The 18,285-nt window shown below is 39.5% G+C and overlaps 1 protein-coding gene across 3 annotated transcripts in view; it reads right to left on the minus strand.

The window, feature by feature from the left end:
• Positions 1-18,285, minus strand: part of ATRN (attractin) — a 125,216-nt gene that overhangs the window by 11,654 nt on the left and 95,277 nt on the right. For 2 of the 3 annotated variants that reach the window (XM_031674978.2, XM_072943884.1), the window contains exon 25: positions 13,174-13,235. In XM_031674978.2, coding sequence (XP_031530838.2) covers positions 13,174-13,235 — 62 coding nt within the window. Of the gene's footprint in view, positions 1-10,617; positions 11,686-13,173; positions 13,236-18,285 lie in introns of those variants that run through there. The other variant, XM_072943885.1, reaches the window with a different exon arrangement.

The raw sequence follows: 18,285 nt of genomic DNA on the forward strand, positions 1-18,285 counted from the left end.
TTAATCAACAATTTACTGGGCCAGGTCCTCTTCTAGGCTCATGGAATACATCACTGAAGAGAACAAAAGACCACTTTGGTGCCAGCGGATGGAGGCAAATAGTAAACAATATAAATAAGCAAATTATAGAGCCTGTCAGAGGGTGTAAATGCTACATAAATAGACAGTAAGGGTAAGGAGGTTCGGAGTGCCCGTGGCACTCTAAAGCAGAATGGTCAGAGTAGGGGGGCTTTAATTCTTGAGAAGGTCTCATCTGGGCAAAGACTTGGAGGATGCGCAGCAGGTAGTAGCTCAGGAGAATTCTGGAGAAACGAGCCTGGGCAGCAGGGCCAGCCAGTGCAAAGTCTGGGGCAAGGACGTGCCTGGAGTGGAGGGAAGTCAGGCCAACGATGAAGACATAAAGGGAAGGGGATGGCAGATCATGAGGGCCCTACAGGCATTAAAATAAAGTGGTTGGATTTTACTGAGATGAGGAGCCAGCGCAGGTTTCTGAGCAGAGAAGCATTATGATCTAACTTACGCTGGGGAGGACCATTAAAGTGGCAATGGCAGAAAGAGAAAGAACAGGAGTCCAGGCGAGAAATGAGGGTGGCTCAAATCAGGACGTGTGAAAAGCACTTTGGAAGGTTGAGACAACAGGATTTCCTGATGGGCTGGATGGAGGGTATGAAAGAAAGAGAAAAGCCAGGGTCTTTGGCCTGAGGAATTTGCCATCAACCTAGGCGGGGACGGCTCGGGGGAGCAGGTGGGAGACAGCAGAGTTCAGCGTTAGACATGTGGAGACCTTACACACCTATTTGACAGGCATGGGGAGATGTCGTGAACAGGCAGAAAAGCCTGGGGGCTGGTGTCAGGTCGGGGCTAGAGATGGCATTTGAGAGTCATCAGCAAAGTGCACAGTATTTGAAGTAATAAATCTGGACGGGGCCCCCAAGGGAGTGAATACAAACAGAGAAGAGTGTTCTGAGGACACCCCGACACTGAGAAGTTGGGGAGAACAGGAAGAAGCAGTGAAGGAATCTGAGAAGAGTAACCTTTCCAGTCTTTCATGGTTTCCATGCATAGTCTTGCCTTCTTGCCCTTGTAATCCTGCTTTTTGTTATTTTTATTCTAAGAGATGAACACAAGGAGGCAGCAAATCCACATGGAAGGCACGAGGCCAATGAGTTGGTCAAGGTGCTGCTGAGTATGGGGCTGGCCTCAGAGGCGAGGACTCTGATGTCACTCAGAGGCCCTTCCTGGGACGACCCTCAACGCAGAGCTAGGAAACAGGGCAGCTCAGAAGGTCCGTCTGTGCCCCTTTCCCCCCAGGCCTCAGTGGGGCTTCTGTCTTTAATGCAGACCTGCTGAAAACACCAACAACCTGGTTCCTTCTACCTTTCCAGCTTTTCTAAGAGACACAAACAGAATAGCTGGTAACATGCCTGACGGCTTCTAGGGTAACACAGCAATGAAGACTTTACTAGTTATTTCAAAAAAGATGGCACTTGCCGAAACCCCTCCCGTCTTTTTTTCCTACCACTAATTTGGGACAGGTAAGGCCGTGCCTCAGTGTTCATCCTACTGCAGTCCCTCTTGTCAACTGTTTTGTATATTTTTTAAATACAAATGTAACTTTAAAAAAATCACAGAAACTTTTGAACATACACGAAAGTAGAGAATGACCTAGTCAATCTCAGTACGTCCAGCACTGAGCCTTGGAAATTACTGACATTTTGCCAATGGCATTCAAAGATCATTCTTCAAGAAGTGTATTTTTCTCTTTCAACACAAAGACACTGGCCACGGGCTAAGGGTCTCTCACTTCCTCTTAGCTCTGCACGGAAGGAGAAAACAAGGATCCACTGACCTTTTTGTCCTAAACCTGTCCCTGCTTATGAGAGGCTTGCACTTCCCTGAGACCATTCTCAAAAAGTCATGCTTTGATTCTAGGTCTTTTTTCCCCTCTTTTGTATATATCTTTGAAAACTCACAATTTTTCTGAGAGCTCAGTGTTTGGCGGTGTGTTTTTCACCAGCTTAACTGTAACTGCACAGCTAGAATATTTTGAGAGCATAGTGAAACTTCCTCCTGGACCGTAAGGCCATTAAATAACGTGTATCTTTTCCTGTCCAGCCTTCCTAAAACTACGTATCATTTCTTGGCCTGACCTTGACCTCCGAGCCAACCTAAACACAGAGATACTGCTGCTTCTGCACAAGCTCCTGGGATGATCTGCACTTTACCATTCTGGTCTGAATTCAAAGTGGCAGGTCCCCATATCACTTTCATCTTCTGGAAAATGAAATGATTAACAAGTTGTGGATTTGTCAAAATGTCTGCTGTCCATCTGACAAGAGTCTTAGCAGAAGTTCAGATAATTAAAAGTTTTCTAAAAACACTGTATCTTGCTTATATTAGGAATTCCCATTACAATACCTCCTCTTGGCCAGGTGGCAGGACGTCACTGCCTGCTTCTCCTTTTCATCCTCATCCAAATGCTACCCTCTAAGGCGCCTCTAACTCCAGCCACACAGATTTCCACAGAGTGTGTGTCTGTCTCTCCTGCTTTTACTAACAGTCACCATCCTGACCACACTAGCACATCACTCCCAGATAGTCTTCCACATACATCACCTCACTGGATTTTTAGAGCAAGCAAATAAGTCGTATTATTTCCCTCTTTATACACAAGGCTCCTACTAGAGTCGGAGGGAGCATCTCAACAAGACACCACGAGGGCTTAACGGATTTATCAGAATCTAGAGTTTACTCTTCACTGTGCCCAAGTCTGGGAGTCCTTTTCTAATTTACCTCATACTGACATTTTCTCATTTGAATCACTGAGCTGCCCCCTTCCACTCCAACCCCCAACTCTCCTTCTCTCTTCCGTGTGCTATGACCTGTTGTTCTGAGTGTGCAGGATTATCTGGGTACCATTCCTTCTCTCCTTATATTTCATGTATATCCTTTTGGACCTGGTTAACTTGCTCTGGGAAAATATTTTCTTCCCCATGCTCATGAAAAGGACTCTATTCTCAGCTAAAAGCTCATCATTCCGAGTTCCTAAACAAAATTCAGAAAAAAACAAAGTTCTGGATTCTTTTCCAAAGGTCCCCACATTCAAAAGGGAGAAGTGATGAGAACACCATCTGTCCCGTTTCCTACAGACTGTGGTCCCTAAAGATGCTACCCTGACAAATTCTGATGGTGTCACTCCGTCCTCCACCATCAGCTGAAGTGACTGATCCTCACTAGGCTGGTACTTGGTAGCAGAGTCATCTCATTCCATACACACAGTCCAAGAATATAACACACCTGCTAACTGGGGCCGCTGAGTTAGCACAGGGCTGCTGCATTCCCACCAGCCAGCAGCACCAGCTCCTTCCCCTCAGGGAGGCTGGTGCCTGTGGCTCCTCATGACTTTGTACTTCTCCCGAAGGTCTAGTTTACTTTCCACATGTTTAAGCATGACTCAGTGCTAGGTGCTGCAGATGTGTGTACACGGGAGTGAACAAGAGACAGTGTGCCTGCTCCCTTGAAGCTTAGGATCTAACCATGAATACAGATAATTAGCAAGTACAACACTGTGACATGTACCATGATGGAAAAGAATACAGTTCCATGGGCGAGAAGAACCAGGGGAGAGGATTTAGTCCGGGGGAATCCTGGAGGAAGGGACACTGGGTCTCCAAATTTGAAGGATGAGTGTGATATAGTAAGAAACAAATATATGGTCTTGATCCTGAGTTCCTGGCAGAGTTCTTAAAACCCTTGAAATCCCCTGCATGATAGGAGTGTTCTCTCCCATCTTTTTGCACAAATGGTTATAAGAGCTTTACTTGTAATAGTCAAAAACTGGAGACAATCCAAATGTCCATCATGATGTGAAAAGACTGGTTTATCTTCACACAGATTATTTCTCAGCATTAAGAAGGAAAAAACTACTTTTAAAATTTTGATTAAAAAAATCTTTCAAATATATGTTTACTAGTTATTTGCACACATTTATACACTACAGAAGAGTTTAAAAAAATGATACGGTCTCTGAGTCTGAGTTACCTAATTTTTATAACAGGTTTATGGAGATGTAATTCAGGAGTGTCTTTCTTTCCCTCTTGGGAGGGAAGGACCTAAACAGCTTCAGGACAGGGACTGGCCACCAGAAAAACCAATCAAGTGATTAGGGGGGTTAGATCATTCAGTTCCCCAGTGCATCTCTCTGCTGGGAGGAGGGAGGGGCTGGAGACTGAGTTCAATCACCAAAGACCAGCGATTTCACCAATTATGCCTATTCAATGAAACCTTGGAAACACGAGGAATGATGAGGCTTGGCGGGCTTCGGGGCTGGTGAACACGTTGATGTGCTGGGAGTGTGCGGTGCCCAGAAAGAGCATGGAAGCTCCAAGCTCGCCCTTGTGCCCCCAAACTTTGCCCTAAGCATCTCTTCCACTGGGCTGTTCCTGAGTTGTATTCTATATAGTAAACCTGTAATTAAATGTATAGTGCTTGCCTGAGTTCTGCAAGTCATTCTAGCGAACTGTTGAATCTGAGGGGAGGTGGTCATTGGGAACTTCTAAACTCGTGGTTTGCCAGGCAGAAGTGCGGGCAGCCTGCGGACTCACCTGTGGCTCACGTCGGAAGTGGGAGCAGTCTGCTGGACTGAGCCCTTAACTGTACAGTGGGCACTAATTCCAAGTGGTTAGTGTCAGAACTGAACTGAACTGTACAACAGCCAGTTGATGTCAGAGAATTGATCTTTGTTTGGAAAAAACAAGCAAAAATTTTTACTTCATCTGTAAAAGTATACAGATGAAGGGTAGGGGGAAGAGCGTTCCAGAAAGGAGGAAAAGTATGTACAAATGATGGAAGGTGGGAAGCAGCTCGGTGCTTTGGAAGAAACAGAAGGAGGCTCATGAAATGGGAATACAGAGGAAGGTAGCGCAAGGTGAAGGTGGAGAGGTGAACAGAGGACCCTGGTTTATATTTAAGATACAATGCAGAGCCACGGGATATGACAGAAGCAGTTAAGATACTAACTCATGACTTTTAAAGGTCTCCTTTGGACTTTTTGTGGGCTGCAGAGAAGCCACAATCAATTGAAATTGTCCTGACGAGACTGGAATGGTTAGGGTCAGGATGGGGAGTGGAGGCAGAGCAGACTGATAGGTTTGACAACTAGAACTGCTGGGATGTGGTGAGGGTGCCTGCCGGGTGTCAAAGGGAGAGGCGTGACTTGGAACTGGCAGCATGATGTTGCCAGTCAGTGATATGGGGAAGACTGGCGAGGAAGGATCAACAAGTTCATTTCTGGGCATGTTATGCTGCAGATGGGGATGGAAGAATTCAACCAGGGAACACGAGTGAAAAGAGAGCCAGGGTCGAGTTCTGGGAGAATACTAACAGTGACACGTTGAATAGAAAAGACAGTGCAAGGAAGGCCAAGAAAGAGCAGTCTCAGGGCAGTATGGGGTCACAAAAGGCAAGAGGAGTCTCACTGATGGGATGATCAGTTGGTTGATATTGTTGAGAAACCAAAAACATAACTGAAAAGTAAGTTTTGGATTTGGCAACAGCTATATTTTAGTCGTCCTCAACAAAAATAAATTAGATGGGGTATGGGGATGGAAGCCAGGTTAGAGAGAGCTGAAAAGTGAAAAAGGGGCTCCAGCAGAGGACTTTTAGGGTAGTCAAAACATTCTGTGTATTATGATGATGGATATGTTGTCATACATTTGCCCAAACCCCACACAATGTGCAACACCAGGTGTGAACCCTAAGGTAAACTATGGACTTTGGATGATTACAATGTATTAGTCGAGGTTCGTCTTCATCCTCAGCAAAAAATGTACAATTCTGGTGAGTGATGCTAACAACAGGGGAGGCTATGCATGTGCGGAGGCAGGAAATTTCTGTAACTTCCCCTCAATTTTGTTGTGAACCTAGAACTGCTTTAAACAAAGTCTCTAAAAATGAAAAGTAACGAGGAAGGAAGGAACTTATTTATCCAGTCATCTGTCGATGGATATTTAGGTTGCTTCCATGTCTTCGTTATTGTAAATAGGGCTGCTATGAACACTGGGGTGCATGTATCTTTTTGAATTAGAGTTCCCTCTGGATACACGCCCAGGAGTGGGACTGCTGGATCATATGGTAAGTCTATTTTCATAAACTGATAGTGGTTAATTCAAATTTCTAAATAGCATATTTTGTCAAATATTCCTTAACTCTAAATGCTATGTCTTTATGTTAAATGTAATGATAAGTCTATTTTTAGTTTTTTAAGGAATCTCCATACTGTTTTCCATAGTGGCTGCATCAAATTACATTCTCATCAACAGTGTAGGAGGGTTCCCTTTTCTCCACACCCTTTCCAGCATCTATCATTTGTGGACTTTTTAATGTTAGCTATTCTGACTGGTGTGAGATGATACCTCATTGCAAGTTTTTTTTTTAATTGAAATATAGTCAGTTATAAGGTGTCAATTTCTGGTGTACTGCATAATGTTTCAGTCATACATATATATACATATATTTGTTTCCATATTCTTTTTCATTATAGGTTACTACAAGATATTGAATATAGTTCCCGGTGCTACACAGAAGAAATCTGGTTTTTCAAATCTATTTTATATATAGTGGTTACTCATTGCAGTTGCATTTCTCTGATAGTTAGCAATATTGAGCATTTTTTCATGTGCCTGTTGGCCATTTATATGTCTTCATTGGAGAAATATTTGTTTTGGTTTTCTGCCCATTTTTTGAGTAGGTTGTTATTGTAACTCAGGGTTTTTCAAAGCTATTTGAACATAAGAATCACTGGAGAGCCTTTAAAATATCTCAGTAACACAGGCCTTAAATGACAGTAGACCAGATGGACTTAGCTGAGATCTATAGAGCATTCCATCACAAAGCAGCAGAGCACACATTCTTCTCAAACGCACATGGAACTTTCTCTAGGATAGACCACATGCTGGGCCACAAAGCATACCTTGGCAAACTTAAGAAAACTGAAATCACATCAAGCATCTTCTCTGATCACAATGCTATGAGATTAAAAATCAACTATGACAAAGGAGGCAAGACTATACGATGGAGAAAAGACAGTGTCTTCAATAAGTGGTGTTGGGATAATGGACAGCTACATGTAAAAGAATGAAATTAGAACATTTTGTAATACTATATACAAATATAAACTCAAAACAGATTAAAGGCCTAAATTTAAGACCAGATAATATAAAACTTCTAGGAAAACATAGGCAGAACACTCTTTAACATAATTCACAGCAGTATTTGGGGGATCTGTCTCCTAGAGTAATGGAAATAAAAACAAAAATAAACAATGAGACCTAATTAAACTTAAAAGTTTTTGCACAGCAAAGGAAACCATAAACAAAACAAAAAGACAACCTATGGAATGGGAGAAAATACTGCAAGTGATGCAACCAACAAAGGATTAATCTGCAAAATACACAAGTAGCTCACACAGTTCAATGTCAAAAAACCAAACAACTCGATCAAAAAATTAGCAGAAGATCTAAATAAACATTTATCCAAAGAAGATATATAGATGGCCAACAGGCACATGAAAAGATGCTCAACATCACTAATTATTCGAGAAACGCAAATCAGAACTACAATGAGGTATCATTTCACATCAGTCAGAATGGCCTCATCAAAAAGTCTACAAATAATAAATGCTGGTGAGGATGTGGAGAAAAGGAGTCCTTGTACACTGTGGGTGGGAACGTAAACTGATGCAGCCACTATGGAGAATGCTGAGGAGGTTCCTTAAAAAACTAAAAACAGAGTTATCATATGATCTAGCAGTCCTACTTCTGGGCATATATTTGGAGAAAACTCTCATTCGAAAGGAAACATGAATCCCAATGTTCACAGCAGCACTTTTTAAACAGCCAAGACATTGAAGCAATCTAAATGTCCACTGACAGACGAATGGATAAAGAAAATGTGCTGTATATATACAATGGAACACTACTTAGCCATAAAAAGGAATGTAATAATGTCGTTTACAGCAACATAGATGGACCCAGAGTTTATCATACCAAGTGAGGTCAGTCAGTCAGAGAAAGACAAACATCATATGGTATTATTTATATGTGGAACCTAAAAAAAAGTGACCCAAAGAGCTTATTTACAAAACAGAAAGAGACTCATAGACATAGAAAGCAAACTTATGGTTTCTGGGGGTAAAAGAGGGAAGGATGGATATATTCGGAATCTGGGATTGGCTGATACAAGCTACTATGTACATAACAGATAAACAAGGTCCTACTGTATAGTACAGAAAACTATACTCAATGGCTTGTAGAAACTTGTAATGAAAAAGAACATGTAAATACATTGTATAACTGAATCACTATGCTGTACAGCAGAAACTAATACAACATTGTAAATTAAAAATAAATAAATAGATAAATGTATAGAGGAAAAAAAATCACAATGATCAGTCCCACACCAGACCAATTAAATCAGCATCTCTGGGGATAGGGCCCAGGCTGTTGTTTCCTTTTTAAGCTTCTCTGGTGAGTTCTAAGGCACAGGTAGGGCTCAGAGTCATGAGATATCAATTCCAGGCTCTCAGAACCCAATTTCAAACTTGTAGGAGAGGCCTCCAGTTGGCTCTGTTCATCTCTGCATGTCAAATTACAGGTTTGTTTATGAATGGGCTTCCCTTAAACTCCAGACTGTTAAATAAATGATTAAAGGGTGATTAAGTGCTATAATAAAAACATGAGTAGGGCAGAGTCCGAGAAGAGGTGGACTGTGTGGTGAATGTGCCAGAAGAGGACTTGACAGAGTAGGCAGGCTGGGCTCTGGAAGAGTAACAATATGACAGGCCAGTGGGATCAGGTAAGTACCTGTGAGGCAAATGCAGAGGAGAACTAGGTAAGTGTACCACTCTTCCAGGCCCTGCTGCTCACAAGGCCAAAAAGGAAGGGAATGACAACTACCTTGGAGGGACTTATAATCTGCAAAAATATGAATGATTCTTTGGTCTCACTCTGGAGGGACCATGGAAGATGGCTGGTGTCAGTGAATCCAGGCTGCTTAGCACTTAGCATAATGAAAAAATGTTGGGAGGGGTGGAAAAAGATTTTGGGATTTTAATTTTTCTGTGGTAGCATGAGAGGGCAATTTCCTTTCGAAATCTACATTTCTGTGGAAAGAAGATATTTCCTTGTGAATGGGAGGAAATGTAATCAAATTTCCAGCATTCCATACTGCTGGCATTGCATCATTAGGACAGAGGTCCTGTGATGCCCACTTAGCTCCAAAGAGCTAAGATGGACATACTCTGAAAAAAAAACCCCAAAATAAATAGAGAGTGAATCCCTAGCCTAGTGGATGGTATGGCTTTGGAGTTGAGGTGATTAATATCCTTCCTTGATTCACTGATAAATTTCTGAAGCCTATCCATTTAGAAAAATAGTAAAGTTATAATCCAAATAGATTCAAGATGGATAAAGGAAGACCTAAATATGAAAAAACAACAAAAGACAAAATACTCATGAAGAAAATACAGGAAAAAACCTGACAGATCTGCTTGGTAGAAAATATCATAAATGGGGTTAAAACACAAACAACTGAATATACGTTAATAATCACAAAATATAATGAGGTTCTAAATATCATTAAGAAAAAGGCAAACATCTCAAAAGAAATATGAATAAATGATATTAATAAGTAACTCAAAACAAGGACTGTAAGGTGTAACAGATCAGTAAATATCACTTATACATAAACCCAAATTAAAACAAGGTACCAATGATACCTCCTAGATTAGCAAATTAAAAATAATGAGAGACAGTAATAGTAGTAGAAAGAGAAATCGGCAGAAACGTAAGAGAAATTACATTCCTGCTGGAGAAGTGTTAATTCATGCAACTGTTCTGAGGGGCCATTTGATAGTGTTTTCACATCTTGATATAGCAATTACAGGATAAAAAATTATCCCAGAGATATTCACAGAAAAATGCAGAGACATGCAATGAAAATTGAGGATATCTTAGAGTCAGTCATAGGAGAAATGGTGAAATAAAATATGGTACTCATACTACAGAAAAAGATGTTTAAAAAACTGAGGTGAGTTTCCACATGGGAAAAGCTAACCACAGAACACTGAGTTATAGAACAACATGTAAGGAGGTAGCCCATTGTATAAACCAAAGTCAGAAAAACCACAATTTACATGCAGTATATATACACAGAGAAAAAAACTGGAAATATTAACAGTGGTAATTTACAAAGAGTAATTAGGATCACTGTAAATCTGAATTTTTATTTTCTTTTTATATTGTTTGAAGTTTTAATATGAATATAAATTATGTTCGGTATTTTATAAGAACTCTTGTTTTCAAGCTGATTTTCTACTTTAGAAAGTTTGATGAAGATTTAATGTTTTTGCTTTAAAATGTCTGGACGAGTTTAGCATTGTTTCATCGTATCTTTTTATACTGTCCCTATAAAAATTTTCCCTTTGCATTAGCTATATCATCCATCATTGTCCAGCAGAAATTTAATGTGAGCCACATATATAATTTTAAATGTTCCAGTAGCTGCGTTAAAAAGTAAAAATAAATAGGTGAAATTAATTTTATTTTTTATTTATTTTTATTTTTTATTTCTGCTTTTTTCCAGTTTTATTGGGAAATAATTGACATACAACACTGTATAAGTTTTAGGCGTACAGCATGATGGTTTGATTTACATGTATTGTGAAATGATCACCTAGGTGAAATTAATTTTAATAAAACATTTTTATCAAACCAAGAGAGCCAAAACATCATTTGAACACGTGACCAATATAAAAATTATCAAGATATATACATTGTTATTTTCTACTAAGCCTTCAAAATCCAATGTGTATGTTATACTTAAAAGCAAGTCTCAAATTGAACACTAAATTTCAACCAGAAAATATTTAACTTGTATTTTGATTTCATAAAATTCACATTTGAAAAAGTAGATTCACATATCCAGGCTGTTCTAAATATACTTAAGAGTCTTCTGATAATTGAACTGAATATCAGTTTCAAAATCAGATTTAGTTAAAATTAAATAAAATGAAAAATTCAATTTCTAAGTCATATTAGCTACACTTCAAGTAATCATGCTGTACATGTGACAAGTGGCTATAAAGTATATGCTGATCTTTTAGTTCTTGTTTGCTACTATTTTTCATCTTCATTTACTTTTCATCACTTAAGACAAATCTGGACCTTTTAAACTTTATCTGTTTCTTTGGCTATGTATTATGTTCCACTGGTCAATCTGGTTTTGTTCCAGTGCCATGTTGATCACTGTAGCTTAACAAAAATGCTCCCCTTAGAAATACTGAATGTCTTTATTTGATTCTTTTATCTCCCTCCAAGACTGGAGGAACACATCCAGAAACTAATTAAAGGCTGTGTAGGATGCTGGGTCTCTCACACTCTGGACGATAAAATGCATTAGGTAACCAAAGTAAAAAAATAAATAAATAAAAGTAACTGAACTTTATATAGAAAAGGGCAACTTGGTAATCTGACAGCTCTCTTCTGCAACCTCATCAGCTTACAGCAGGCAGAAGCGGCCCGAAGGATGTGCTTGAATCTTGACACGAGGCCATCAACTCCCCAGCATCACTCAGGAAGGGATTTTTCCTTTCATGGTACAGAGGGGAGGAGGGCACCTGTTTGCTTTCTATGGGAAATACAATTGTATGGTTTTTATGCCAGCATCTGCCTTCACTGATAAGAACTGTAAAAGACATGTCTCTGAACAGCAAAGAACTGAGTTTTTAATATTGCCCTTGAGTCTAGCAACTTTGTTGAAGTCATTTAATTCTAATACTTTATCTGCAGATTCTTTTGAATTTCTATGAATTCAATAATGTTGTGATGATTTTTTCTTTTCTAATTCTTATATATTTAATTTATTTTTCCTGTCTTATTATATTGGCTAGAACTTCTATCACAATGTTGAATGAAGTAAGTGATAGTGGCATCTTTACTTTTTTCCAAACTTAAAGGGAAAGCTCCCAACATTTTACCATTAAGAATGTGGTTTGCTGTTGGCTTTATATATTATTCCTTTATCAGATTTCAAGAAGTTTCTTAAGTTTTTAAAATTAGTGATATTAAATTTTATCAAATGATCTCCCCCATTAAGACGGTATTATTCTCCCCCTTTATGCAATTAATGTGAATTGCACTGACTGATTTTCTGATGCTAAATCAACCTTGCAATTCTTGGAATAAACCTGACTGGATTAGGATCTAGCAGTCTTTTTACGTTATTGGTGGATTTTAGCTTTCTCATATATGAGTGAGACTAGCTTGTAAATTCCATTTTCATACTATTCTTGTCAGGTTGTATAAGTTCATAAAATGAACTGGAGAGTATTTCTTCTTTTTCTATTTTCTAGAAGACTGAGTTAATAGGAGTTTCTATAGCCATAAAAACATAAATAGGGATTACTGATTTAGCCAAGCACTATGATGTGACTATATTACATAAGTGGGAGGAAGGAAACTATATATGTGTTTATGGTGTAGGGAGTTGCTGGGTGAGGTAATGTAAGATAATAAATCCTCATCTTCCACAACAGGACATCAGAAGATAACTGAATTGAAAAATCAAAGGGGAAGTGAGGATGGGAAGCTGTAGGACAGGATGCTGCTGCTTTCTCTCATAAGCACTGTACCACTTGTCTTTTTCTATGTGTATATAGTATTTTCTTGAAAATAAAATTAAGCTTGAAAAAAAAAAACTATCTAAACAAAAGAATCCCAGGGCCTAACAAATCCCTTTTAGTTTTAAAACTCTGGATAATCACCTGAGTCATCTCTTGAACAAGAAGGAGCATATCTGTAACACCAATAATTATTGTTAATTATGTATTATTTCAACCCCAAATCCTTCCCAAATGAAGAGCCAAATTATCTACATGTTAGTATGGGGTACATAAAAAGCTGCCTCAAAAGGCCAAAACACAAAGCAAATGTCTTCACTTTATCAGATTAGGTTGAATTTACACTACAACTGACATGCAATTTTTCAGGAATATAAAGTTGGTTTGATCTGCTGTGCAAACACACAGGATTAGTCATTCATCTCTCATGAGCTGATAATTAATGAAATTAAGCGCTTGAGTCAAAAGAATAGATGTGTTTGTATAAGTGGAATTACCTGAAGAAAGTCACGAAGAACTGTACCAGGTCCATAAAATTGCTGTGCTGGGAGAAGGCAATCTGTGACAGAAAAACAGGCAGTATGATTAGGTAGGTTACAAGACAGCGCCATCAACTCAGTCTTCTTGGTTCAAGAGGGAGGCAGAAAGACATTACAACTTCAGGAAGAGAGTAATGAAATTTTTTTCACCTGAAGAAAAGTGCCTCATCCCCTTAGTTTTTCTTACTTAACAGCCAACCCAGAAGTGATGTTCTAAGACTCCACACAAACTCCTACGGCCCCTCTGCTCATGACATCAGATCTCACAGATCTTGGTTCTTTCAGTCTGACCTGGAAGATGTCTCAGATTCCCTACATGAAAACCCCAATGACAAGCAAGTCAGTTTACTTGCTGCATCCTTGTGCCCTTGTCAAGACAAAATGCTCTCCTCATTTGCTTCAAATTCCAATTCTTAGATCTACTGTGAGGTGGGCAGCCTCCTTTTGTGCCCTTTCATCGCTCTGACACTTAACGTGCTCAGTGTGTACTCACTTCAAGACAATGTCCTTTTTTAAAAAAACCATATCCCAAATTTTACTATGTTGAATATCTTCTGACAATATAACACCAGTAGGAACTTAAAATAACTTTATTATACAGTTAATAGTCTTTATATCAAGAATATTAAAAAAAATCCTTAATGTAGTTCATCAAATCTAAGATACCACTAGAAAAGGCATTATTTTATGTATTATTAAGAAAAACACTGCCAATTAAACTACGACACAATGCTTTTAAAATTGTAAAATGTATCATGATTTCAGAGATATTAGAATATGAAAAATGTGCACCTTAGGATTTATTACTAAGTATGATAACTGTGTCCTTACTATCTTGGGATACACACAGTAGTGGCCAGATGTTATGGTGTGTTCTCTGCTTTTTTTTTTAAGGGACCACAGACCTCTTTGAAGAGATAATGGTATTATAAATGAAACAATTCTACTGAATAAGATGATAATTAATCAAGTGAGGACAGTAAGTATGACAAGAATCACAGAAGTAAATGATTAGCATCTTCTCCTCCCAATGCCCCCCAAACCCCCTCACCTGCCCTTGTCAACACCCCTCCTACAGCAATGCAAGGGAAGCGCTGCAGCCTCGGCCCCAGCACGGTCACAATTCAATGCCTGCTCTCTTTATAGCTAGACTCACTGAGGCAGAAGAGAAGTTTCCAATGCTTTCCTTTTTGATGGTTTTATTTTCTTCTTGACATTTTATAAATAAGTCAAGTTCCAGTACTGCCTGTTCAGGCCACAGAATATTACGGGGCACAGAATCTCAAGTTTTTGTGGCCTCCCTCTAGCCACCATTTATAATCAGAAATACAAAGATACATAGATTTCATATAAACAAGGAGAAACCACATTCTTTGTTTTTCCTTTTCTTCATTTATTACAGTAACCAATCCTAAATAAGAATGCTCCTTGAGGGAAGGAAAACTGCACAATGTGGCCATAGTCCTTACATAAAAGTTTTTAATAAGACTGGAGAAAAAAACAATTACATAAACAAGGTTACTCAATCTTGAGGAATGAAGAATCCAGGTTATAACACATAAAGGAGAAGGAAACAGAGTCTAGCGCATTCAATTCTGTTTAGATTTTTCTCTTAAAACATTAGTATGTCCTCAGTGTTTCAACTTAAAGAAATTCAAGAGATGATTTAACTCATCGTAGGGTGCCAAAAAGTTTGGATGCTAAAGGCACCTTCTGAGGATGCAGCAGGTTTCCATGTGCCCTTTGCCACATACCACTCCTCAGGCAGCTCCCCCAGCACTGGGATTCCAATCATTAGCCTGACTTCTTGCTAAAGCAGGGCCACACCACATTCACGTCCAACTTAAAATCATTAAGAACCACTATAAACTAGCTGCCAGTGTGGCTGGTACCCATGACTCACATTACTCTAAAAGTGGTCTTCTTTTATTGAATGTTTATCATCTAAGTTTCCAAAGTTACAAGGTTTCACAGGAAAGCAAGAGTCGTAACATGAAAATGTTTATGAATGGACCAGCCGCTTAAAAACATCTATTCCTTCTTCACATGCTATTCACTGTGTCAGTCTTTGTTGATTTATCTTTGATTGACAGGGTGGTGAATTTATTGTCCAAACTTCTGAGAGTGAAGGAGAGTACTATCAAAAAGTACACTGGGACAACAAGCATGAATTGTCCCCACTGTCCCCACTTACAGACTGTCAAACAATGCAAACCACTGCAAAATCAATCTTGCAAAAGATGAGATTTTGCTATTGGAGAACTAATCACACAAAACCACAAAGACAAATGGAGTCTTCTTGGCATAATTATCAACTGAAGAGGAATGAAGTATAAAGATTTAAAACCTTCAAAATACTCTGAATAGCATTGAGAGGATTTGGGAAAACTGTTAAGACCCTTGACTATTGACTTTGTTTTTGTTTAAAATTGAAGTATAGTCAGTTTACAATGATCAATTTTCAGTGTACAGCATAATAGTTCAGTCATACACATACATTAATATATTCATTTTCATATTCTTTTTCATTATAGGCTACTACAAGATATTGAATATAGTTGTTTTTTTTTTAATCAAAGTACCGTCAGTCACAATGTGTCAACTTCTGGTGCACAGTACCATGTCCTAGCCATGCACACACACACAACTTATTAGTATAGTTTTAAAATCATGCTGTGAAGTCAAATCTGAAGTGAAGGGCTCATTCCTGCTGCCTTGTCTCTGAGCACCATCTGCACAACTGAAGCCACACCCCTATCTTCTTACCTTGCTCGATTTTTGTTCATAGCCCTTAAATGTACATTTCTTTATGGTCTTTTCTCCCACTAGAAGGTAAGATCCATAAGGGACTCTGCCACTGACTACTATATCTCTTATGCCTAAAGCAGTGACTGTCATGTAAGAGGTGCTTAATAAATATTTGCTGAAAAAGTGAATATAATAATTGAAAAATAATGACCCCATTCCCCCTCTAGTAAGACCTGATTGAGTTTTCTTCTAAGATTGGCTCACAGCTGCAACCGTAATTTAAATTTTGTTAACTGTGAAATTAAAAATAAACATTTCCCATACTTCTGAGTTTCACTTTTCAAAATAATATCCCAATCATACCTTTCTTTTATGATTTATTATAAAAATGCTGAAATGTGTTTGTGGGCTTTTCTGATACTAAGGATAACGAAGACTTCCTATAACAAAACCTATTTAATACAAGGAAGAAAATTCCATTACAATTTATAAATGAAACTCATAATTTCATTCTTCTCCCTTTCTAAATGGTAAGTATTACTCTCCACACACCAGAAAAATTCTAGAATTTATGTCCCCTTACATTTCCAACTCAACTTTCAGCAATATGTTTGAGATGTGCTTGTCTAGCGTGTTACATAAACTGAAGCATGGAAGCCCTCCGAGCCCCAGGCTTTGGGGTAGGATATTGTAAACTTGCACTTCCCAAGCACTAATTTTGTGCTTCAGCCAAATAAATGTTTTCTGGTTGCAGTACTACTACTGCCCTTGAACCTCTGGCACCTTTAACCTCTCCCCCGCCCATCTGCAGTGGGGGTCCTCCTTGTCACTTATGGCCCAGCACAAACACTCCCTTCCTCGTTCAGCTGCCCCATCCTCCACTGGGAATTGGCTCTCTCTTTTCTACACTCCCTCAGCACTTGACCCACTTCCCTTTCAGGGCATGGAATAGTCATACTCTACCTTATACTATGGCAGTAGTGATATCCTGGGAAAGAGGGTTCCTGTATTCTGCAGTCTATGAAAATATCAGTTATTGACTCCTATGAAAATACCAATTATTGCTCAGGAGAAAGAAAAGGTAATTTCCCACCTCTCACACAAGAGCAGATGCACCTTTGTAGTCTGTTGTTGTTATTTCTTGATTTAGCCATTTTAGGCATCACCTACTAACTTCATACTATATTAGGTGATCCAGGCCATCATTCCCCATCCCTGTTGGAGGTGTTCTCTCACTGTTTTTAGTGCTTCTGTTAGTTTCTGAGTTGTTATCTGGAGGGCGATGGCAATGGAAAGATGCCAAAACAGACAGGAAAAGGATACAACACCCTGGGAACCCTTAGATACAGGAGAGGATGTGCCTGTTACCCACAAAAGGCTGGAGGAGCAGAAGACAACACAGCCACGGCCCACTGGAAAGCAGCCTCCCACACCTCATGGGCCCACAGGGAGGAGCCCTCAGGCCTCTGATGCTCCACTGCTCGAGGCGGGAGGAGTCAGTAGCTCTTGGGGAAGCTCCCTTTGCCATCACCACCAGGGTGAAGTGCACTGGGCTGAGGGAGAAGAGGTCTTCCTTGGACCTCTGCTGATTGTTCTAAAACTGCCCAACAGTGGCTAATAACCAATAAACTTCTAGTCCAGTGCTGCATATTTCCTGCAAAGGAGAATGGAAGGTCAGTTCTGAGGTACGTCCCAGCCGGCCTAGACGGCAGGCCCAGCCGAGGCATATTCTTACAGCTACTTTGGGGAAGCTAAATGATATACTTGGACCTTTATTTTTTATTTCATCATCTGTGTTATCTTTTAAATTTTTTTTAATTGTGGAGAGAGCAGCATCATGAACCCCATGTGCTCACTGCCCAGCTTTAATAATTATAGCTCACTTATTTATCAAATAATTGTTTATTTTATCCGCACTCTACCCAGCATCTGGCCTGGCTCCTTCTCTTCTCTCATGGCTGCCTCTCTGGGCCAGAAAGTCAGCTAAGTGAGTGGAGGTTAAAGGAAGTCTAGTGGGTCCTGGCTATGGTGACCACAGGAGAGAGGTATGCTAGAGACAGAGATTTACCCATCCCAGCCACAGGTGGTGCCCACAGATGGTGTGGTGTCCAGGGAGAAAGGTCCAGAGGAAACCCAAGGGGACAACGGCATTGAAGAGCTAAGAAGAAACAGCCAAAGCCACAGGTAAAAAGCAGAAGAGAAGACTCTTTCAAGAAGAAGGAAACATAAATAACAATCAGGGTGATGCAAACCATGAGGCAGTACAAAAACTTTAAATGCCATTTGAAACTAAGAAAAATTTATACTTTAAGTAGTTTAGTT

This window comes from Vicugna pacos, chromosome 19 (assembly GCF_048564905.1).
Source record: "Vicugna pacos chromosome 19, VicPac4, whole genome shotgun sequence".
NCBI lineage: Eukaryota > Metazoa > Chordata > Mammalia > Artiodactyla > Camelidae > Vicugna > Vicugna pacos.